Source organism: Osmerus eperlanus, chromosome 5 (assembly GCF_963692335.1).
Source record: "Osmerus eperlanus chromosome 5, fOsmEpe2.1, whole genome shotgun sequence".
Lineage (NCBI taxonomy): Eukaryota > Metazoa > Chordata > Actinopteri > Osmeriformes > Osmeridae > Osmerus > Osmerus eperlanus.
The window spans coordinates 5,494,525-5,517,368 of record NC_085022.1 but is presented as its reverse complement, the minus strand read 5'-3'; the positions used below and the strand labels follow the sequence as shown (position 1 = coordinate 5,517,368).

The window sequence follows — 22,844 nt, the reverse complement described above, 5'->3', positions numbered from 1 at the left end:
TATCCTAACGGAACGCCTATCCTGACGGAACACCTCCGCTTCGGTCCACACGGTCCAGTCTGCGCCGCACAGGAAGTACAATTATCAGCTGATGCTGGTTGTTTTGATGGAAGTTGCCGTTGTTTGCTGAGTGTCAAAGCTAGTCCTTTATCTTCAAATGATACTGAAGACACGTAAAACTAAGAGGAATTCAGTCGACATTGTCTTAATAGTGAGGCTATAAATATTAGTTAACTGTTACATTATATTATATCTTTGCTAGCAAGGTAGCTTGAAAGCTCGGGAAGAAAGAAAAACACCAACGTCAACGACACAGACCTAGCCTGCCAACGTAGCGTAGCTAGTAACTGGCGTTAACTAACGGGCCTTGGAAGTACTTTGTTTATCATGCAGTGACGACTTACCAAGTATAGGATTATTCTTCATTTTGAAGAGATGTTTAATTCATTCAAATTGTGCTTGAATGTTCATGTCACTATCTGCTAACGTTACTGGAAAGGCTTCCATACAGACGGTATTCATAGCTAGCTACAGGTCGCAGACAATACGTCTTGTCAGAAGAGAAGGTTTGTGTTTGTTATCGACCTAAAAAAGTAGGTGAGGTGGCTAACATAGATATTAGACTGTTATTTGCTTGCCAGTCTTAGTGGCTTATCAGAGCAGTTGCAGGTTGTTGAAGCCGGAGTTTGGTGATGTCAAGTTGTGGGATTTTTTAAATATAGTTAAGAAGCCAGCAACAAATGTGTCCAGCCATTGTATTTGTTCATTTGACTTTGATGTGTAATACCCTGTAGCTAACTCTGTCACGTTGAACGGGACATATAGCTAGCTAGTCCCTTTGTGTTTTATTGTTCGTTACGCAATCCTTTTATTAGCGACCAGCTTAGCTTGCTAGCAAAGTTGGCTATGTCAGTAAATATCACTTGTCCATCAGCATGGTGACATTAACTGTAATGAGTTAATTAAGCTGTTGTGTGGAAATCACGTTTACACTGGTTGTGCAGTTCGGGGCGTTTGGTGAATCTGTGGTGTTTTATGTCCGTAAACTAGTATTCTGTACTGTGACATCAACTTGATGTTGTTTAGAGGCCGTGTAGTTGGTACTGAGATATAAGTGGAGACTGTAGTCAGGATAGAAGAGAGAAAGAGAGAGGTGCAGCCGTGGCCCAGACAGAGACGCGCGGTGTCCGTCACTCTCCTTCCTCGCCAATGCTGGATCTGGAAGTGGTTCCTGAGAGATCTCTTGGAAATGAACAATGGGAATTCGCATTAGGTGAGTGAGTCAGCCTAGCTGGCCTGCCTACAACGAGCCTTGGCTGTTAGACATCTTAATGTTCTGTGACAACATTTAGGAATGTCAGTGTCTTTAATCTGATGCTATGAGGCAGGTGCTATGTGTGATATGTAAGATATACACCTACCGGCTCAAACGGGTCCTTGAAGAGCTTAAAGAACATTGCCTATTATCCAGTAACCCACCATTATGTGTGTGTGTGTGAGAGGGGGAGCCTGAGTTGACTGTAATAGCCTTTGTGTGGGTCTTGTCCCAGGGATGCCATTGGCCCAAGCCATCTCCATTCTTCAGAAGCACTGCCGCATCATCAAGAACGTTCAGGTGCTCTACAGTGAACAGGTAAGACACACGCTTGAGTTACGCACAAGCAAAGCCAGAAAGAAATGTTGAGGCAGGAAGACAAACGTGCTTTTAAAGGTAGACCCCGAAGAGGAGGGGCATGAGAGGAGGGGGGGGGGTTGCTTTTTGTCATTAGTAATCGTCCCCTCTCTCTGTCTGTCCTTCCCTGTTTGCTCGCCTGTGTGTTTGTGGCTCTTGCAGACACCACTCTGTCATGACCTCATCCTCAACCTCACTCAGGATGGAATCAAACTGCTGTTCGACGCCTGCAACCAGAGGCTGAAGGTATGCAAAGGAGAGATGGGGTTGTTGGGGTGGGGGGGGGTAAATAGCTAGAAATCTCTAACCTCGTGTCCCTGTGTTGTGTCTGCCTAGGTGATTGAAGTTTACGACCTCAGCAAGGTGAAATTGAAATACTGGTGAGTGGGATTCTGATCTATGTGTCGCACACACAGTGACACGTCCTGCTACCTCCTGTCTCATTTGACTGGCTGTGCTTCTCTTTGCTTGCAGTGGAGTCCACTTCAACTCTCAGGCCATAGCCCCCACCATAGAGCAGATAGACCAGTCATTTGGAGCCACACACCCTGGAGGTAAGTTGCCTCCACCTCTCTCCCACACCAGTACCTACCTTTTCTGACAGGGTGTGTGAGAGAGTGTGCTTTTTCATGAGTTCTTGCTGTATGTGTGTGTCTGTGTTTTTCTGACTGCGTGTGTGTGTGTGTTTGCGTGTCCTCCTGCAGTGTACAATGCCGCAGAGCAGCTCTTTCACTTGAACTTCAGAGGATTGTCCTTTTCCTTCCAACTGGACTCGTGGAACGAAGCTCCTAAATATGAGGTGAGACCTGCGGATTTTATGGACATCTTTTTACTGCAAATGTAGAATGTCTAATATGAATACACTGTTTCAATGGTTGTGTCTGAGGATGAAATTACTCAATTAGCTCTTCTGATGTCATGATTTGTGATGCTGCTAACCCGATCTCTGTGTGTGTGTGTGTGTGCGCGCCCTGTCACTGAGGAACCACGTGCACACACACAACCCACCTACCCCAAGTTGTTTTGCTTTGGCAGCCTAACTTTGCCCTCGGCTTGGCCTCCCTGCAGATACCCCATGGTGCCACCGTCAAGAGAATGCACATCTACACTGGCAACAACCTGCAAGACACCAGGCAAGAACACACGCACACACATGTACACTTGCAACAACCTGCATGACAGCATGGAAGATCACACACACACCCACTCTTAATCCGACCCTAACTCTTGTTTTCAGGGCTCCAGTGATGCCTCTGGCCTGTTTCTTTGGAAACGTGTACGCAGAGTGTGTGGATGTGCTGAGAGATGGGGCGGGGCCTCTGGGTCTGAGACTCCGCCTTCTCACCGCAGGTAGTTTATCACCCAGCCAATCAGAGACATGGGGAAAATGGTATACACTCTTTTGTGTTTCTTGTGGAGCTGAAGTGTGTGTGTGTGTGTCCGCGAGCAGGCTGTGGCCCTGGGGTGATGGCAGATGCCAAAGTGCGGGCCATGGAGAGGAGCATCTACTTTGGAGATTCATGCCAGGATGTCCTCAGCGCCCTGGGCTCTCCTCACAAAGTCTTCTACAAGTCTGAAGACAAGGTCTGGATCTCATCCTCTCTTCTCTGGGGACCCCTTTCCTCTCACTCTCCCCTCTCTGCACTCTTCAGTCCTGCAGTCTTTCAGTAGGGATGGATGTCTTTAACCCTGGCCTCTTTCTTTCTGTCGTAGATGAAGATTCACTCCCCCTCCCCCCACAAGCAGGTTCCGTCCAAATGCAACGACTATTTCTTCAACTACTTTACCCTGGGAGTGGTACGTACCACATGATGACTGCTGAGAAGTGATATCAGTACCAATGTGCAGTATGTTCCTGGAGCTCTGCTAAGTGTTTTGTGTCTTTGGCCTCCCCAGGATATCCTGTTCGACTCCACCACTCAGCTGGTGAAGAAGTTTGTCCTCCACACCAACTTTCCCGGTCACTACAACTTCAACATGTAGGTCTCTCTGTCTCTCCCTCTCTCCTTCCCCCCGTCTCTCCCTCTCTTCCTCCCCCCCACTCTCTCTCTATCTCTCTCGCTCCTTCTCTATCCCACTCTTTCTCTCCATCTGTCCTTCTCTTTTAGATGTGTCATGTCTTCCTGTATCTCGTCTTCCCTCAGATATCATCGATGTGACTTCAAGATTCCACTGGTCATCAAAAAAGGTGAGTGTCTCTCTCTCTGCCTGAGGTCTCCCATCTCTGTCTGTCTGTAGTGTCGACTGTACCCTGAATCTCCCTCCCTTCTGCTCATGTTGTTCTAGAAGGAGCTGATTCTCACGGGGAGGACTGCATCCTCACTACTTACAGCAAGGTGACACACACACACACACACACTCACTGCTGCTAGTTGGGTAGAATGTGGCAGCACATCATATTGTTGTAATGCAACACAATAAAGCATTGGTCTGCCCTTGTCCTCAGTGGGATCAGATTCAGGAGCTGCTAGGACACCCAGTGGAGAAACCTGTCGTCCTCCACCGGTAAACCGTCCAGTCACACAGTACTACACACTGTGGTGTTATTCTATGTGCTAACACGCTAGCCGTCCTGACCACAGTACTATACACTGTGATGTTCCTCTACATGCTAACATGCCAACAGCTACATGAACCTTGCAAGTCTATGATGTGTGGATGTTTCTGAAATGGTGTAACGGTGCGTGTGTTTCTGAAGCTGTGTGATGGTGTGGGTGTTTCTGACGCTGTGGGATGGTGTGGGTGTTTCTGAAGCTGTGTGATGGTGTGGGTGTTTCTGAAGCTGTGTGATGGTGTGGGTGTTTCTGAAGCTGTGTGATGGTGTGGGTGTTTCTGAAGCTGTGTGATGGTGTGGGTGTTTCTGAAGCTGTGTGATGGTGTGGGTGTTTCTGACGCTGTGGGATGGTGTGGGTGTTTCTCTCTGGCAGGTCCTCGTCAGCCAACAACACCAACCCGTTCGGCTCCACCTTCTGCTTCGGCCTGCAGAGGATGATCTTTGAGGTGAGACCACTAGCAGGACAGCCTCCTAGCCTACAATCACAATCACCTCTAGGCTCAGTGTGTCCAGACCATGCTGTTGGTTCAAGGTGTCTGGACTGGCCTGTCCTAGCCTAGCCAACATGATGCACCTGTTGGTTCAGAATGTCCTGACCATGCCGTACTAGCCTACATGCTATGTGACAAAATCATGCGCTGTTAGCTTATCCTAGTTCTGTTTCCACAGGCCTACATGGGAGTCGTTTTAGGGGCATGTCCCGTGTGAGGGGCGTGTGAGGGGCATGTCCCGTGTGAGGGGCGTGTGAGGGGCATGTCCCGTGTGAGGGGCGTGTGGGGGCATGTCCCGTGTGAGGGGCGTGTGAGGGGCATGTCCCGTGTGAGGGGCGTGTGGGGGCATGTCCCGTGTGAGGGGCATGTGGGGGCATGTCCCGTGTGAGGGGCGTGTGAGGGGCATGTCCCGTGTGAGGGGCGTGTGAGGGGCATGTCCCGTGTGAGGGGCGTGTGAGGGGCGTGTGAGGGGCATGTCCCGTGTGAGGGGCGTGTGAGGGGCATGTCCCGTGTGAGGGGCGTGTGAGGGGAATGTCCCGTGTGAGGGGCATGTCCCGTGTGAGGGGCGTGTGAGGGGCGTGTGAGGGGCATGTCCCGTGTGAGGGGCGTGTGAGGGGCATGTCCCGTGTGAGGGGCGTTTGAGGGGCGTGTGAGGGGCATGTCCCGTGTGAGGGGCGTGTGGGGGCATGTCCCGTGTGAGGGGCATGTGAGGGGCATGTCCCGTGTGAGGGGCGTGTGAGGGGCATGTCCCGTGTGAGGGGCGTGTGAGGGGCATGTCCCGTGTGAGGGGCGTTTGAGGGGCGTGTGAGGGGCATGTCCCGTGTGAGGGGCGTGTGAGGGGCGTGTGGGGGCATGTCCCGTGTGAGGGGCATGTCCCGTGTGAGGGGCGTGTGAGGGGCATGTCCCGTGTGAGGGGCGTGTGAGGGGCATGTCCCGTGTGAGGGGCGTGTCTTGCTGGCTGATACTGACATGCTCCCCTGTGTTGTTGCTGTTTCAGGTGATGCAGAACAACCACATAGCGTCAGTGACGCTGTATGGAGCCCCTCGAACTAGCAGCCTGCCACGAGCCGACACTAGTGTCCACTGATAACCACCACTGCCAACCCAGCTGGACCCAAACGGCATCACATCAACCAGAACCACATCAACCTGACCCAACTGGACCCAAACAGCACCACATCAACCAGAACCACATCAACCTGACCCAACTGGACCCAAACAGCACCACATCAACCCAACTGGAGCCTCCAGGACTCAGGCCTCCAGAACCCCCCCCTGACCCCCACTCCTCCAGCCCAGATCATCTCCATCAGCAAAACTTGTTAGTTCACGTGTTGGCAGTGTTTCATCCATGAACATTTGTATGCTTAGTGCACGCATGCACGAACAAACCTACATTTGCTTACACTCATGAGAACCTGCATGCATGCTGCTGTTTTTAAACTGACTTTAACTTGACATTTTACAGACTTTTATTGCATAAAAGACACACACTCACACACTCTCATACTGGTACATTAATCCTGAGATTCCAATCCTTTCACCACTATGTTCATGTTACACACACACACACACATCATGGAGACGAGCTTATCCATCTTCTGTACTAACACACAACACAATAGACCTGTCTGCAAACACTCAGCCACGCATGTTGCCTGACCCGCAGGATTGCATGACAACATGTTCTTTTCCTAGCGTGTTGAAGCACAAACTGGCTTGTGCTTGGGATCTGTATGTATTGCATGCTGCGAGGGCTGGGTTTTGGCATATTCACCATGAACACACACACTCAAAACACGTCCAGGTTCATACACCTATGCCATGACCAAGTCCACAGCACAAGCCAGCTCCTGGCATACATGAGTAATGCTTTTATTTATTTTTCAGGCAAGATAGAAACATTGGTTTAACCATTTGCACTAAAACTACTTGACCATTGTCTCCCTTCCTCTGAGGTTGTGTTCAGGCTCTGATATGACAGAGGATTGAAGGGAGAGCCGACAGCACTGTGTGTGTGTGTGTGTGTGTGTGTGTGTGTAAGTCCACGTCTTCCATCTTCTCTCGTCCCTTGTAAAGCCATGTTTCCACCACCCCTTTCTCATCCCGTATGTCCATCTGGCTGTCTGTCTGTCTCTGGCTGTCTCTGTCTGTCTATCTGTCTATCTGTCTCTGGATCTCTGTCTCTGGATATCTGTCTCTGGATCTCTGTCTCTGGATATCTGTCTGTCTCTGGATATCTGTCTGTATACCGGCTGGCGTCCATCGGCGACAATCTGGTACTGTCGCTCAAGCCATCGCCGTTCTCATGCTTCATCCTTTCGGTTTCGTTGCATTGCCAAACATTTAGCCAAAGACGTTTATTCCCACTGGTGGTTCCCCTCCTCCAGACTGCTTTTAGTTTGTCGCCTCAGCTTGACCTCCCGTCCACGGGGACATTCCCTGCCTATCCGAAAGATCTTCACCTGTACTAGGTCACCTTTTCTAGACATGATTCCCTGCTCTGCGTTTTTGCCGAAGACCTCCTCTGGGTATGTTTGTTTTGTAGATCTGTGTGGGGCACCTTGCATCAGGTGACAGGAAGCAGAGGCAGCTGCAGCTCTTCTAGCTCACTGTCTGATGATGATGATGATGATGATGATGTATAGATGTGTAAATAGTCAGTGTGCTGGTCTCCCTCGTCTTGTCTGGTAAAGCTGAGGGTACTATGTGGGTCCGGCCCAGGAGACACCTGGTCTGGCTACTCACCCGTGTGACCAGAGACTGCTTCTGGGGGACAGAACAGTTCGGACTGGCCTCCCTCTCCCTCCCTGCTCTCTAGTGAGCGTGACCACTATGACGGGCGGGCCGGCCGGGGGACAGCGGAGACGTCAACTCAGAGGGACTTTGTTGTGTTCTGTTCTATTCTCACTTGGGTTGCTATGACAAGCCTGTATATTGTTGATATTGATGTTATTGTCCCTTGCTTTGTGCAGGTTGTATACCTTGAAGAAAAAAAAAAGAAAAAAAAAAGCTGTTTTAACATTGTGCCTCATCTCCAACCGACCTTGTCTTCACCTCTCTGTCCCTCCTTCTCTCTCTCTGTCCCTCCTCTCTCTCTCTGTCCCTCCTTCTCTCTCTGTCCCTCCTTCTCTCTCTGTCCCTCCTTCTCTCTCTCTCCCTTCTCTCTCCGTCCCTCTCTCTCTCTCGCGCTCGAAACGATTCCTACTAAACTGCATCGCGTGCGTATGACAGCGCGTCAACAAGACCCGATCCGTCTCCCGTGCTCGTCCTGCTGGGCGGGCTGTTCTAGTGGTGTCTAACTCAGCCATGAAGGGACCAGGCTCAAATGACAACACACCTGTCTACTGCAATTAGTGTTTCGTTTCATGTCCTTATGGTCAATACATGTCCACTACAGTGGGACCATAGGTCATTTTTAGGGCTACACATTTTCGGGGGAACATTTGCCTGCCTTTCATGGCCTGGGTTAGACACAGGGGCTATGTCAAAGTTGCAATTACAATATGAGTTTAGTCTTGTTCTGTTGTAGCATTCGCCGACTTGCTCTGGGTGGATGTGAGCTCTGGAGCACGTTGCAGCAGCATAGGCAGTGTTACAGGGAGGTCACTGCTGAGAGTGGATGACAGCTTGCTTGACTGCTGGGCTGTTGGCCTGTTAGCCCAAACTCAGGTGAACATATCAGATCCTTTTTGTTTTTAATTGCCTGGAGCAGCTGACTGCTTTGCTCGCGTCTAATAGGCTGATTGATATCCTCTCCTATTTTGGCATTGGAATGATTGAGTGAATGATGTCCAATCAGATTGTAAAAAGCAAATGGACAAATTCAGTGTAATGTTCATATTCATGCTATGTATTGTCTACCTTTTATATTGTATGTTTACCTCGGCCCTGCTCCTTAAAGCTTTTGCGTGGATCCAGTTCTATCCCACCCATTTCTGGAAATGGGAGATTTCTCCTTGATTAAACATGTGAATTACATCCAGTGGAATTTGTTTGATATTTTTGGTTACTTGTATACATTTAAACATGTAGACCTAGCATTTACAAGCATGTATTACAAACAGCAATAACCTTGGTGATGGAGAGTGGGAGGGGCTGGCTGCATCATGCTACCGGGAAGCTGTGATTGGCTGGTGAGAATTTACCCAAACTCAACTACTTGGTCATTGACGAGTTAAAGATCTCCTGCTGTGTGTAAATTACAACAATACAGAATTGAACCTGGATGCCATAATAAAACATCACAAGTCACATGACAACCACAACGTGTTTGTTTTGATTTCTTTATGAAGACAACACATGCACACCTTGATTTCTCATCGGACCTGTTCCCCCATGGAGGTTAAAATGATTTAATACACACTGATCTCTTTATAATTCTACATACAGCATTCTGACTAGTACAGCTAGAGGTTTGGCAGATCCGACTGCACACAGAAACAGCATTGTTGATGAAGCAAACGAGATCTAGACTCAGACCTCAAGACCGACCTCACAGCTTAGGGATATCTTCTTGAACTCCGTGGCGATAACGGATAACCGTGTCAAAGAACAGTCCATTGATTTGTCCAAGTGACTGTAGAGATCAAATGAAAGCACAACACCATACATGGCCAGGTTTCTAAGGTCTGGTTCGTTACTAGGGTGGTTGATTGTCGTTTTCGTTGATGAGAAAGTGAAGTAGAATCGCATCAACATTCATGAGCATTCAGGCAAGGCTTCAGAACAGGATCTACTAAGGAGTTCCATCGAAGGCATGTTGCTTCATGCGTGTGACAGTCTCAAAGCTGCATACCCATGGATATGTTCCATTCCATGTATAGTACAGATATGGAATTGGCTCTTAGTTTCTTCCGGTCTTGACAATTGTGTTCGCACGCACATTCTAATACAGTCCAGCATCAACTTTTGATGTCACATTCTTGAAGGGCATATACAAAACACTTAACAATAAACTCACGACAAAGTCATTTAGGCAATTTCTGTCCATAAACCTACAGCTCTCCTACAGGAGTTCATCATGCCGATTCTTCCAACTGTTTTAAAACCCACTTTACGGTTCTTGAAATATTTATGTTATTAGCATTGTTAACACTGCTCGTGGATTAGATGCGGAGCTAGGAGAGTCACAACATTTATATAAAAACAAGTCCAATTCAATGTGTACTTTGATGTTATATAAAAAAATGTCACATGGGAAAATGTTAGGAAACATCTTCCTGCCCCCAAGTTACAACTACAGACAATAAGATTACAAAAAGACATTATGATTTGCTGTCATGAGACAAAACACAGTTTTGAGATAATAGGAAAAGCAAGGAAAATGTTGGAGGGTACCTCCTTTAACAAACTTAGCATTACAGTTAATTTAACAAGGCAAGAAAGTAGAAAGTTTGAGGTCACTTCTGACATTCTAGAATGGACATGTTTGTGTATGGGTATAGTATATGCAACCAGTAAAGCAATAAACATTTTCAGTGAGAAGCATGAGAATGTACCACAGCTATGAAGTTTCAAGCATGACTAAGCCCTTCCATGCTGTACCTGGTTTACGGTACCAAATATTCCACCTCAACGTTACCTTTCAGTACTCCCGTCTCAAGCCATTTGAAATCCCAAAAGTCTTTTACAGCATTGAATCCCTTGCAGTATTGCGTACCTTCACACCATCATTTTCCTCTCCCTTGCTGGACCTCGCCCCCCCCCCCTTGCTCCCTGGGCCTCGCCCCCCTTCCTCCCTGCCTCTCACCTCCCGGGCCAGCCTCCCCCAGCGGGGCCTCAATGCTTTACAAACACCTTGTAGTTGTCCCCTCGTACCCCATAATCCTGCTCCTCGTGGTCCTCCGGCTTCCGGGAGCCCCCAGCCGTGGGTGAACCCTTCCTCCTCCACTGGAAGGGCCAGGGTGTAGGGGCCAGGCGCGAGTGGCAGGTGAGTTTCGGGTCGTGGAGGAGGCTCCACATCAGCCAGATCTGCGGCACCGTCAGGCTGTGCACCACCATCAGCTCCCGGTAGAAGCAGGGGTCGAACACCTGCAGGTGGGGCGCGGCGGAGGGCCGCACAATCCCGAAGGTCCGGAAGCCCTCGTGGCGCGTGGGCTTGAGGCCGATCCTCTGCAGGCACATGCCCAGGAACACGTCGTCGATGGGGAACAGCTCCACTTGCTGGCAGGCGGAGGAGAGGCGGCAGGCCGTGAAGCCAGACATGACAAAGCCCCCGCCCCCAGCGTAGGACGGGTACATCGATCCTCCGTACATGAACTCCGGCACGAAGTACTTGCTGCTTCGCCGGCGTATCGGCCGGGCGTTGAATATGATGTCGCCGACAAACAGGTCGGTGTCCGACCTCTGACCTTTCAGCATCTCCAGGATGTTCTCCACGTTGACGTACACGTCCGCGTCGCCTTTGAAGATGAAGCGCACGCCGGGACAGGAAGTGTTGACCCACTGCAGGAAGTGGGTCTCCTTGAGGGTGAGGTTGAAGAAGGTGTCCTGGAAGTCCCACAGCAGGATGTCTCTGAAGGTTTGGCTCTCGTAGGCCAGCAGCCGGTCCCAGAGAGGCAGGGCACTCTGGTTGCTGGGGACGCCCAGGAGGAACACAGTCCGGACGGTCACCCCGTCCCCCAGAACCCCCTCCTGACCCCACGTACGACGCACCACCTGCCGCTTGTCGAAGTCGACTGCCACGGACTTGACGGCAATGAGCAGGTCGGGGGCGCTGCTTCCCTGGATGGAGCACTTCTCCGGCTGGTCGACTAGGAGCTGGAAGTTCCTGTGGTCTTTCTCTCTCAGGTAGGCCTGGAAGTCAAAGGGAGGCCTGGTGGGCAAAGCAGCAGCCGGAGGCTTGGTTGGCGCCCCCTTTTTGCCCTTCGACTTCCCCTGAGACTTAGCCTTGGACTGGACTTTGGGTTTGGCCTGTTTGGGCTTGGACACGGCCTGGGGCTTGTTTCTGGACTGGGCGTCAGGCTGGCAGCGCGGGAGGGCGTCTGAGGGTTTGGAGGGGGGCAGTCTGCCCCCCTGAGGGTCCGACGGTGCTCCCAGCAGGGCTCTGGAGCTGGGGGAGGACAGCTGGAGGCTCCACTCCCAGGAGGGGCTGAGGCCCTGGTGGGCATAGAGCAGCACACAAAGCACCACCAGCAGCAGCAAGGTGCATAGCACATCCCCCTTGACGTGGACCCTCCTCATCATGACCTGGTTACGGAACAGTCTCCTTCTGAACTGCAGGTGGACTTCCTGTCTGTCTGCCTATCTATAGGTCTGTCTGAGGGTTTCCTCCCATCCGCCCATCCTTATGGGGCTCTTCACTCCTGGAACAGAAGAACATGAATTAGCGTGGGGAAGACAGCTGATTAGGCGTGTACAAAAAGTATACACTCCGCAGTTTCAATTTCCTTGTTTTACTGAAAATCCTGCCATTTGCTCTTTTATTGAAATGCTGTTTTTTTTCGTGACATACCTTCTGTTTATAATAGTTCATCATTACAGAAACTTAACTGTTTTATTGTTAAATTAAAAGGCAGATGATCCAACTGTTTCATAGAAGAAAATGTACACGAGACAGTTATTTTCCTAGACACACCCCCTCGCATTAATAGAAACGTTTTCTAAAATTCTCTTGTGTCTAAAAGTGTATTCCCCTTTTATATGTCGATGCAAACTGTTCCATTCGACCCTGCAAATTTCCCCTAATGATTCCATTTGTATATGAACTGTAAAAAGGGGGCGTGTCGGCATTATGTAAGGTACATTCGATTACTTGCTGCTCCCCTATAGTCTAGCCTACAGTATGGGACATAGTGTTCTAGTCAAACAGATCATACGCGTGTTGTTGATTACCTTCCTCCATTAATCGATCCATCCATGGATGACAAGAACCCTATTTCTTCATCCAAACTAAAGAATGCGTAGCTCCCCAAACAGTCACAGCAGCTTAGAACACAACTTTGAATACACTACGAATCCTTTTTTTTCTTCTTCTTTTTACTGCATGCGTAAATTGGCACTAAGCAGTCTTTTAAGTATATTCTTGACCTGACGACAGGCCACGGAATTACATTTTGTGCAGCCGTTGAAATCGTTGACAATGTTAAAAAAGTTTCTGAATTAGTGCCACTTACCAAGAGCGAGAAACGTTGTCAAAGGAGACACTCATGGATGCTGCCAATCGCGCACATCTGGTTTCTTTACCAAAACTGCACAATCAGCTCTGGCTTCCAAGCACAAACAAAACTGAGATAAGCTTATGTAGTTATTGAATAAGTACCCTGGACGTCCTTATGTCTCCGATGTCTGCACGAAACTAGAGTCACTTACGAGTTATTGAGAGTTTGAAAGAAACGTGCATGATTGGCAAAGCGCACCACTTACAGAGCGACTTTCCTTCTGCCCACGTGACGCAATGGGAGTCTGCTGGAGGAGAGCCGCGAGCCAGATGCCAGCGCAGCAACTGGAGACGCAGAGGGAATCTAAAGAGGGGGAGGAGATGGAGGCAAGAACAGAAGGATAAGATGGGAGAAAACTGAAAAAAAAACGAGAAGAATAGTCCAGAATCTGGACAGACTTATATAAGTCCTTTGATGGAAGAGACATGTTACAAATCAGCCCTATAGCCCCCAGCCCTATAGTACATGGCAGCTATTATAGCTCTGGTCTCACTTAAAACGATTTGTACCAGGAAAAGGGGCATTTAACATAAGCTGGATAAGGTCTGTATATGTACATGATGAAAGAAACAAACCAGTAAAACACATCAATTGAATTTATTTTTGAAAATTACATTATTCTCGGCACACACACAAATTCACTATGTACAATCTACAAAGGTAAACAAATCTCACACTTTGCTGGTCCCTGTTAACATTCATATAGTGCAGTTACCTTTGGCTACACACACACACACACACACACACACACACACACACACACACACACACACACACACACACACACACACACACACACACACACACACACACACACACACACACACACACACACACACACACACACACACACACACACACACACACACACACACACACACACACACACACACACACGGCTACCCCAGCTGGAGTGGCTGTGACGGCCCCCACCCTGCTCAGTCCTCTACACACCACGCCAGCCTCTCAGAAGGACACAGGAGAGGTCTGTTCAGAAGGGAAACTCCTCAGAGTTCAGATATGCATGTGTTGTGAGGACCAGGAATGAGCTAATGGTGATGCCAGGTTTTTTTTCTCGTATGTCCTTCCTGTGTTTTACAGCCCTGCTCTCCCCCCCCCCCCCCCCCCCCCCCCCGACCAGGTGTCTCTTGTTAAGGTCTGGTGCCATCACTCATTACACAGAGCCCATAAAACGTCACTGAAAACCTTACATCCTGACTTCTATGTGGATTTAAACTACCTAGCCCTGTCCACACACACACACACACATGACCCCACTTGGATTGGCTAGGGGAAAAAAGGCTGCAAGGTTGGAAAAAGAATGTTTTGAAAGTGGGTGTAAACTTTCTATAGGCTTTGTACGGGACGGCAGGGTCATGCTGAGAGGAGAGCCACCTCGCCCATATACAACCCGCTCCTATCTGCAGACGTGAGTGTTTGTGTGTACAGCTGTCCCCCGCTACGGAACAGAACATGATCCCCTCCCTGTGATGTCGCCTCCCTCTGTGGCCGCCACCCCTCCTGACCACCAGGTGGTGCCGCGTCCTCAGCAGGAGGAGGCACCCGCTCTCATGATCTTGAAGAGGGCGTTGACGTTGTTGTTCTTGATGGCGTCGCGGCAGGCGGCGACCACCTGGTTCTTGGGCTTCCCCACTGGGAGAGGGAGGAGCCCACGGGGAGGGAAGGAGAAGGAAGAGGACTCCAGATTACTGCATGGATGTGTGTGTTTACTGATGAAACGTGTGCTTCGAAAACCAACGCTTCTCCCACTTCGCTATATATCCACACACACACACACACACACACCTCGGAGGCGTCCTGCCCTCTGGATGGCCTGGTTGACGGCTTTGAGTCGAGCCAGCAGGGCGTTATGGTTGTTGGAGCGGATCTTGTACTCGTTGACCAGGTCTCTGTTCAGGTCGTACAGCTCGATGTAGCGCTTCTTCATGGTCTTCCTGGAACGCCCCGAGAGAGAGGGAAACACAGGTCAACCCCCTCACTCGGACACCACCTCACACACACACAAACACACCTCACACACTCTTGTCATTATTTTAATGTTCTTTAAATGCAGGCTTTTTGCGTCAAACCCCAGGAAGGCTAGCTGTTGTTACGGCATCAGCTTATAGGGATTCTGCATAAACAACAAAACAATAACACACACAAGTCCCATATTCGGTCACACAACTTCTAACAACACTGTGAAGGTGAAAGGTCAAAGGTCTCTGTTCTGGGGTCCAGGGAGGAGGCTCTCAGGGCGGGGGTTTGGGTTGGGGTAGGGTCTCTGGTCTGGGGTCCAGGGAGGAGGCTCTCAAGGCGGGGGTTTGGGTTGGGGGTAGGGTCTCTGGTCTGACAGCACCACTCACATGTCTCCCATCAGACGAGCGTCCTCCGCCTGCACCAGCATGTTCCTGATGTGGTTGGAGTGGTCGGCCATGGCCGCCGTCAGCTTCTGGTGCACCGAGTGGAACTCATCCACCTGGGACAGCAGACAGAGCAGAAAGTTATCTAAAACTAACTGATAAGGTATCCCAAACAGAGACTAAAACCCTACACTGTGTCCTTGAGATATTTGAGACAAGGCGCTCACCTCACCCTCATGCTTTTAAGTTGTTGTTAGTGTTGGCATTTTCAATGCTTTATTAGACAGATTTTAAGTGAAGTGTGACAGGAAAGGCAGACAGAGAGAGACAAAGAGAGAGAGAGACAGAGAGAGAGAGATGCAGCAGAGGGCCAAGGCTGGATTCAAACCCATGACGCTGCGATTGAGGCTTCAGCCTGCAGGGTACGTCCACTCATCCAGTGAGCTACCGGGGCCTCCTCACCCTCACGTTTTAAGCCAGAGGACTGACTTAGTGGAGTAACCAAGGCAACCACACTTTCTGTTCCTCTGAGCAGTGATTCAGAGATCGTTGTGAAGCTGAGGTAGGCTATGGTAGGTGTTTCTCCACAGTTCGGCCACCAGGTGAGTCTCCTACCTCAGTTAGGGTGCTCCTCAGCTCCTCAAAGTAGACTGGGAAGTCGGCCTCCGCCTGCAGGTCCTCGATGGCCAGGAACGAGGCCAGGGATTGGACGAGGTCTCCCGCTAGGTCGATGTCGTCTGTGCTCAGAGTTATCTGGTTTGGACATCAGAGCAGGTTGTCACATGATCTGTTGAGGTGCTACCGTCCTTCACCGAGCCTGGTAGTGTGGTCAGGGGAACCGTGACCTACCTGCCCAGAAGACGCCATGCTGACGGTCAGCAGCCCTCCTCCCCTCAGGGAGCAGAAGGTCACCTCGGGACTGTCCATGCCCTCGGGCAGGAGGAAGTTCTGGTTTAGCCACATCACCACCTTGAGGAGGACATCCAAAACACACACACACACACACATAATGACACACCCAGGGTCTACCAGCGCAATTTTGGGACCTACCTAGAGACAGACACCGATGGTACCATGGGCTGAGGCCGTACCGCGGTGCCGGGTTCGATTCCAGCCCAGGCCATTTGCTGCATTATTTCTCTAACCCTGTTTTTCTTGGCTATCTTAAAGTGTCTCTATCCTAGGCAACAAAACAGCATACCAGTAAGGCTAACACAGGGACCCAGTTTGGAATTCAACTGAGGCCACTCCTCTCCCCCCTCTTTCCCCCCTCTCTCTCCCCCCTCTCTCCCCCCTCTCTTTCTCTCTCTCTCTCCTCTGCCTATCAATAAATAAAGCCGAAAAGGGCCCAAAATCAACAACAAAGAAACATTACGGCTCTATCTAATGAAGCAGAAAACTGCTGAAAAATGTACAATAGCTAAAAATACAAATAAAACAATACACATCAAGGTTTGTTAGAGCGTACTCTCTGAGGTCTGTCGTTGATGCTGAAGTTGACTCTGCCAGAGGGCGGGGCAGCGGAGGCGAGGTCACTGGTGAGGTCATACATGGAGAAACGAGGAAGTTGCCGTGTGATTTCAAACACGTGGAACTGGGTGCTGCAGGGGACAGACCGTGTCAGTGGGGTTCCTCAGTTGGAGACACACTCGAGTACTAGCAGTAGATGGAGACACCAAATCTGGCTAGCCTGGTTAGGAAGTGCCTCTTTAGGAAGTACAGCTGACAGGGATGAGGAGACGACCGAGCTGTTTTCACTGATGCTGCTCACCTCAGGTGAGTCAAACCCACCTGTTCTTCCCTCCTACAAAGGCCTTGATGTGAAGGTCGACAGGGATGTCTTTAGGGGGGATGATTGGGACCCTGACGCAGCCAGACAGGTGCTGGGCGCTGGGGTGGACCACGTGGCTTTCGCCCTCAAAGATGCCCTCGGCAAATATCAGTACTGCCCGGATGATGGTCTCTGGAAGGGTCACGTGAGCATGTTAGATCAGGGCAGGAACTGTCACCAAGATAATGTGTTTGGGTAGTTGCCCAAACTACACACACACACAGACACACACACAACAAACACACAATTGCACAGTGATATGATTGAATATGTTTGTCATATTACCATTAGGTGTGGAGATGCTGAGCTCTATGTGAGCCTTCTGGGCCTCCGTAGCGGGTCTGACTGCCAGGGCGGTCTGCAGCTGGGTGTTGGCTGGGATCACACCCATCTGGTTGTCCCCCTCCGACGAGCCTGCAACAGCCTGCAACCCTTCCACCACTTAGAACCAGGGGTCGTCATTCATTTCTCTTAACCTCTCGCTGTGTGTGTGTGTGGTGTGTACCTTAGCGTTTTCATCGTAGTTGCGAAGCTCCAACAGAAGGTTTTGTCTTCGCTGGCTCAGTTCTCTGATCAGGTCCTGTTCCACGCTGGAGTCCATCAGGTTGCCCTTCAGCTCCTTACTGGCCGGTAGGTAGCCCCGTACTGGAGCCCCACAACAGCAGGTTGAAGTTTAGGTGAGTCGGCTGGTTCAAGGTGAAAGCAAAACATACTGGTGTACACCCACACACATACCCCCCCCCCCCCCCCACACACACACACACACACACCTTCTCCTTCCACAGAGGTGCATATGAGCTGGATCTGTCCATCCATGCGGTAGTCGCCCTCCACCACCCCCGCCACCGCCGATGAGAAGTTGTCCTTGAAGATGACCTCTCCTGTCCGGTCGCTCCGAGCGTCGATCTGAAACAGCCAGGGGTCAGGGGTCAGGGAGAGTTTGACGAGGAATGCCAAGACCGGGAAGGGTGAGGGGAACCCTGCCCTTGTTTTGAGTGGATGGATATTCCACTTGTCAACGTTGTTTTTGATTCTGTGCTGTCGGGTGAAAGCATTCATTCAACACGTCATAGCAGAGCAGGGGGGCATGGGGGTCGAGGGCGGAGGGGGTGCTACCTTGCCATTGGACCAGCCTGTGATGAGCTCCACCACCCCATCTGCGTTCAGGTCGAAAGCGTGGATGCTCATCGCATGGTTCTTCGACTGGAAGGAGGAGGAGAAGGAGGTGAAGGTTGCTCAGGCGATAAACACAGAATACTGATGGAAAGACTGATAAATAAGTCTGTCGAAAAGCCAAACAGAAGAAGACACCTACACAGAACAGTAACATCCCTTTTCCTTTCACGCTGAGTTCACCAACCGATGCACACATTTACAGCAGCAGACTGTACAAATCGGTACAGTACATTGGGTAGACTGGACTACAGTGACTGTGTCATAGAGCCTCTAACTGCAGTACCTTTATCCTCCAGTAGCGGGCGGTGCGGTCGTAGACCCCTACCGTACCGTTAGCCAGCGCATAGCCAAACCTGCTGCCGTGCATGTGACACAGTGATGTCACTGTCTGGGGATGGAGGAGGAGGGAGGGGAGAGGCTGGTCACTACATATTCACCCCATCAAAACACCATGTGATAGCAAGTCCTACAAAGACTACTTCTTTACAATCTCCTCTTGAAAGTGCATCTTGGTTCACAAGCAGGCTAGATATCATTCTGAAGTCTACGCTTATGTGGTATAGCCTCGTGATACTATGTAAGACACATATGGTTGAGGAGAGCAGTTTTCGGGACTGTGGACGGTTTGGCAGGTTCAGAAGTACCTCGTTCTCCGCCATTTCCGACACCAGCTCGTCCTCCCGAAACACTCGGATGTCGAAATCCTCAGAGCCGACGAGCAGCTCGTTCTTCCCGTCGCCGGTGAAGTCACACAGCACCAGCGACCTCACGTTATCCCCCGTCACCTACACACCAGACCACGCAGACACAAGTCGTCACCAAGCGCAACCACATTTAAAACAGACGCCAGTTGCAAGCGCTTTACAATTGCTCTGGGGAAGAATTACATTTGTTTATATTTGTAGAACTGATAGAACTGTCCAGAGGCAATGTCCGGATTTCAACCTGATTACATTTGACACCGTGTTTGGCAGTAAAACAACAGGGTTTGTACCGTCCAGAACTGGTCGTTGCCCTCGTAGTCGAAACCCTGCAGGGCACAGTTCCCCCCGATAATGGCCAACGGTGACTTGATGTCTCCGAGTTTGCCCAGAACAATGGCATTGGCCCCGTCTGTCACCTTCACAGGAACCAGAGAGGAAGAGGGGGGTTAGAGAGCTCTGAGAAGGATTCCTTACCATTTCAGAAGACACACAAACCCAGCTTGTCTGACTACCTTGACTGGGATGTAAACACTAGCTGTCTGTGGACTTGAACTAACAGAGAACAAGAGAGAATATACCTTTGCTGTAACCTGAAGACTTCATGTGTATAGCTAGCTTCTGCTCAACAGGTCAAAGGTCGACCCTAGATTTGTTTCCTCACCTCCCTATAGAAGATGTCTGCATTGTCGTGGACATCGTAGGCCAGCAGGTTGGTCTGGGATCCAACTAACAGCGTGTCTCCCATGGTGCTGGGTCCTAGTGTCCCCGAGGTCAGACAGCTGACCGCCTGGTTGATGTTCAGAAGGAAGATGTCCGAGTCCTGGGTGCTCTGACTCAGCCTGTGGGCTGCCTGCCGCTGGCCCCGTGCGTGGGGGTTATGGATGAACACCTGGAAAGACCAGAGGAAGAGAGTCTCAACTTGACAAGACAGAAACATAATCCTTCCTGTCGGGGAATACATCTGTAATACAGTAAGTGTGTATGATTGTGTCACATTGATGCCTTGGTACAAGACAGGGTCCAGACTATACCTTCCCGGCCTGTGTAGCAGCAGTTAGACAGGGGTGAACTCCGTCAAACTTCCCCATGGTAACCATGCGGGGGTTAATCTTGTGGTTCAGCTTCAGGGTGAATATGGGGACCAGCATGATGGCACTACCCTATAGAGAAAACACACATTGCATATCATGTATATCATGTATGTGCGTATGTGTCTGTGTAATTTAACTTCATTTGAATAGTCAAAAGTGATCTCGAACTGCTATGCACGGTGTGCTAAATCCATAGTAAATCAACGCAAAGCAAGCTAGGTCTCTAGCCAACTGCGCTAATGTTTTAACCAGCTTAGATAAGCTCCTCTCTCACCCGCTGTTGCTGGGAGTCCCGTTACCTAGCAACCCAGGAGAGTTTGTCAGAGATTTTCCTCCCTGGCTAGCGTTAGCTAGCTAATCCCTGTCGTTTGCTCTCCTTGCTCACTGACTCCCTTACCCCTGATACAAAAAAATCTTTAAAATACAATACAAAGATATATAGCTAACAAGCTAAAGTACGTTTTTATCTTTACAGTACACACTGCCCAAACATCCAACGACACAACAAAAAACTGACAGACTATAACAGCATTGCTACTGTAGAGCTAACCTAGCTAATTTAGTAGGCTAAACTGGCTGGCTCCGTGATCTCTACAAAGTATTTATTTTGGTAGTGCATTTCAGTATACACTGTGCAGAAATCTCTAGTTATCTCATGCTAGTAGGAGTTATTATCTTACCAATGTCTTCGCTCTTAAACAGCCTTTCGGTTTTATCAAGACAGGTAACTAAACTAGGCAACAAGGGACAGCACGGGGATTGCGTGCACAACTTCTGCACGCAGGTGACGTCACCTTTTCCCAGTGCAGGAGAATTTACCACTTTTGTAGGGGCCACACTGTGTATTGTGATGATACAATAAACATAAATATCAATAAACATAAATCCGTGTTTCATCTGTTTACAATTAGCATTTCATTATCTACAGTAGATACAGTTTTACTCGGATATCCCAAATATAAAAAAGGACTTTGTTAAGCTTGTTAAGGACAAACAGCTAGGGTTAGGGTTAGCCTATAAATAGTACACATGAGGGTTAGTGAAAACTGTGACAGGAAAGCATTAACGTAATATTACAGTGTTTTGAAGATTCTGGTTTAAACGTTATTGTCTATTCATGACTCATCGTGACACTGCTCATTTTCCACGCGCTCTGGAAAAATACTAAATCTGTGAGGTGGTTAATGAGTGCAAAATGTATTGCATCAAAAGGTTTGCTCCCGATGGTTGACCACAGTTGTGTTTCCCTGCTCCGAGTGCAGAGGGAGAGAGCACACAAGAAACTATTCATTTCCCAGTGACAAAAGAAAGAGTGAGACTTGTTTTTGTGTGCCGTGCGCAAAGTAAACATTGCATTATGTCTCTACGCTGGTTGTGAGTAATAGCCTACGACTCGTACTTTAATTTTTAAACAATATCTATAAACGCAATAGAATAAAAAGAAAATGTAAGAACATTAAAATAATAATAAATTCTGCATTTTGGAGTGCGAACCCTGCTTTCGTTTTTATAGCCTATTTGATGGGCACAGTAGCCTATTTCGTAGGCTACAGAGTATATCGAGACACATAGATTAGATATTAAGTGTTAGTCTGTTCTAAAGTCATTTGTAAACAGAAAATGTAGGTCATGTAGCCTCGACGTTCCGTTTGCTACCCTATTTAGTTTACAGATTAAAATTCTCGGTTGTGTGAACACGTAAATAGAATTCAATTGTCAGTAGTCACGGGGACATGTTAGTCTTATGTAACACAAATGATAACAATAAATCCATCACATCCTTTATGGGAATTTTTCTTTCGGGGATAAGGACAGTGTGCAAGCTCCTTTAATGAATTACGGAAATGCGTGACCCTCGGTTTTTGCACTCGGTCCGTAAAACCCATCCGCTATAAAAACGCCACTCGTAGAGCAAATGTTTACACTTGACCATCTCACAACGAAGAGATCATCACAGCCTATCACTCCGGCAAACCGAAACTAAACTGAAAAATGGATCCATGTGAATGCTCCAAGAGTAAGATTTTACAGTTATTAGCATGTCATTTCAGCAGACGTTATCTTTAATCTCGTGTAAAGGTTTGTTTTCGTTTGTTAAATTGTATTTGTTATTTTCTTTATAGCTGGATCATGCAACTGCGGTGGTAACTGTAGCTGTACTAACTGCGCCTGCACATCTTGCAAGAAGACCAGTAAGTTTAACATTCAAACATGTTTTTTTTTGAAAAATATAAAGTAAATGGCGGGCCTTCAATAAGACTAGAGATCGTGGTCAATTCTAAACATGTGTCACAGGTGTGGCTAATCAACTGTCCTTTGCGTTCCTCCCTTCTCCTAATGCAGGCTGCTGCGCCTGCTGTCCAGCCGGGTGCAGCAAGTGCGCCTCCGGGTGCGTGTGCAAAGGGAAGACCTGCGACAAGACCTGCTGTCAGTGATGAGGGACGCCATGTGGCAATGTGTAGAACTGCAGGCAATCTGTGTTAATGGGATGCAGTAATTTTTGTACTTGTTACTTGAAAAATGTAATAAATTGCAACTATAAGACAAACTATTTGAGTCATTATTGTAGGTATGGGGAGTGGGTCATGTGGTTTAACTTGGATTTGATTGACTCAAATACTGAGGCAGTCAAAATATTGTCACTGCCAAGTCAGACGAAATCAAATGCATCACCCTACTTGAAAGTAAATCTTCCTAGCTTTTTAAATTCCTTGAATTGTTAAGCAAAAAATGAACTCCGAGGTATCATCTACATGTTTCTATTCTATACATAAGTGGGGACAGGTTGGACAAGTATCCC

The 22,844-nt window shown here is 48.9% G+C and overlaps 4 protein-coding genes across 7 annotated transcripts; 2 read left to right on the top strand and 2 right to left on the bottom strand.

The window, feature by feature from the left end:
- The first annotated feature begins 61 nt into the window (after positions 1-61).
- phaf1 (phagosome assembly factor 1) lies at positions 62-8,698 on the top strand. Its single transcript, XM_062461372.1, has 16 exons — positions 62-1,273; positions 1,551-1,633; positions 1,835-1,918; positions 2,009-2,052; positions 2,147-2,226; positions 2,377-2,471; positions 2,708-2,805; positions 2,910-3,022; positions 3,123-3,256; positions 3,386-3,469; positions 3,569-3,651; positions 3,817-3,860; positions 3,959-4,008; positions 4,119-4,177; positions 4,600-4,672; positions 5,715-8,698. The coding sequence occupies exons 1-16, from the start codon at positions 1,210-1,212 to the stop codon at positions 5,802-5,804; spliced, it is 1,278 nt and encodes a 425-aa protein (XP_062317356.1). The 5' UTR covers positions 62-1,209; the 3' UTR covers positions 5,805-8,698.
- Positions 8,699-9,000: 302 nt separating this feature from the next.
- b3gnt9 (UDP-GlcNAc:betaGal beta-1,3-N-acetylglucosaminyltransferase 9) lies at positions 9,001-13,071 on the bottom strand. 2 transcript variants are annotated; one of them, XM_062461369.1, is made up of 2 exons: positions 12,835-13,071; positions 9,001-12,024 (listed from the first exon to the last, which is right to left on the bottom strand). In XM_062461369.1, exon 2 carries the CDS (start codon positions 11,903-11,905, stop codon positions 10,499-10,501), a length of 1,407 nt encoding a protein of 468 aa, XP_062317353.1. In that variant the 5' UTR covers positions 11,906-12,024; positions 12,835-13,071; the 3' UTR covers positions 9,001-10,498. The 2 variants fall into 2 exon arrangements, with proteins under 2 accessions (XP_062317353.1, XP_062317354.1); XM_062461370.1 differs by lacking the exon at positions 12,835-13,071 and adding an exon at positions 12,554-12,684.
- A 263-nt stretch (positions 13,072-13,334) lies between these two features.
- Positions 13,335-20,880, bottom strand: bbs2 (Bardet-Biedl syndrome 2). 3 transcript variants are annotated; one of them, XM_062461367.1, is made up of 18 exons: positions 20,725-20,880; positions 19,985-20,113; positions 19,615-19,842; positions 19,244-19,369; positions 18,894-19,034; positions 18,533-18,637; positions 18,190-18,276; positions 17,844-17,979; positions 17,579-17,718; positions 17,359-17,497; positions 17,034-17,205; positions 16,711-16,843; positions 16,092-16,211; positions 15,858-15,995; positions 15,246-15,358; positions 14,686-14,834; positions 13,751-14,532; positions 13,335-13,600 (listed from the first exon to the last, which is right to left on the bottom strand). In XM_062461367.1, the coding sequence occupies exons 2-17, from the start codon at positions 20,099-20,101 to the stop codon at positions 14,426-14,428; spliced, it is 2,151 nt and encodes a 716-aa protein (XP_062317351.1). In that variant the 5' UTR covers positions 20,102-20,113; positions 20,725-20,880; the 3' UTR covers positions 13,335-13,600; positions 13,751-14,425. The 3 variants fall into 3 exon arrangements, with proteins under 3 accessions (XP_062317351.1, XP_062317352.1, XP_062317350.1); XM_062461368.1 differs by lacking the exon at positions 20,725-20,880 and adding an exon at positions 20,319-20,461 and having other exon boundaries at positions 13,755-14,532; XM_062461366.1 differs by having other exon boundaries at positions 13,336-13,600; positions 13,755-14,532.
- A 1,021-nt stretch (positions 20,881-21,901) lies between these two features.
- Positions 21,902-22,592, top strand: mt2 (metallothionein 2). Its single transcript, XM_062461371.1, has 3 exons — positions 21,902-22,061; positions 22,168-22,236; positions 22,388-22,592. Exons 1-3 carry the CDS (start codon positions 22,037-22,039, stop codon positions 22,477-22,479), a joined length of 186 nt encoding a protein of 61 aa, XP_062317355.1. The 5' UTR covers positions 21,902-22,036; the 3' UTR covers positions 22,480-22,592.
- The last annotated feature ends 252 nt before the right edge of the window (positions 22,593-22,844 follow it).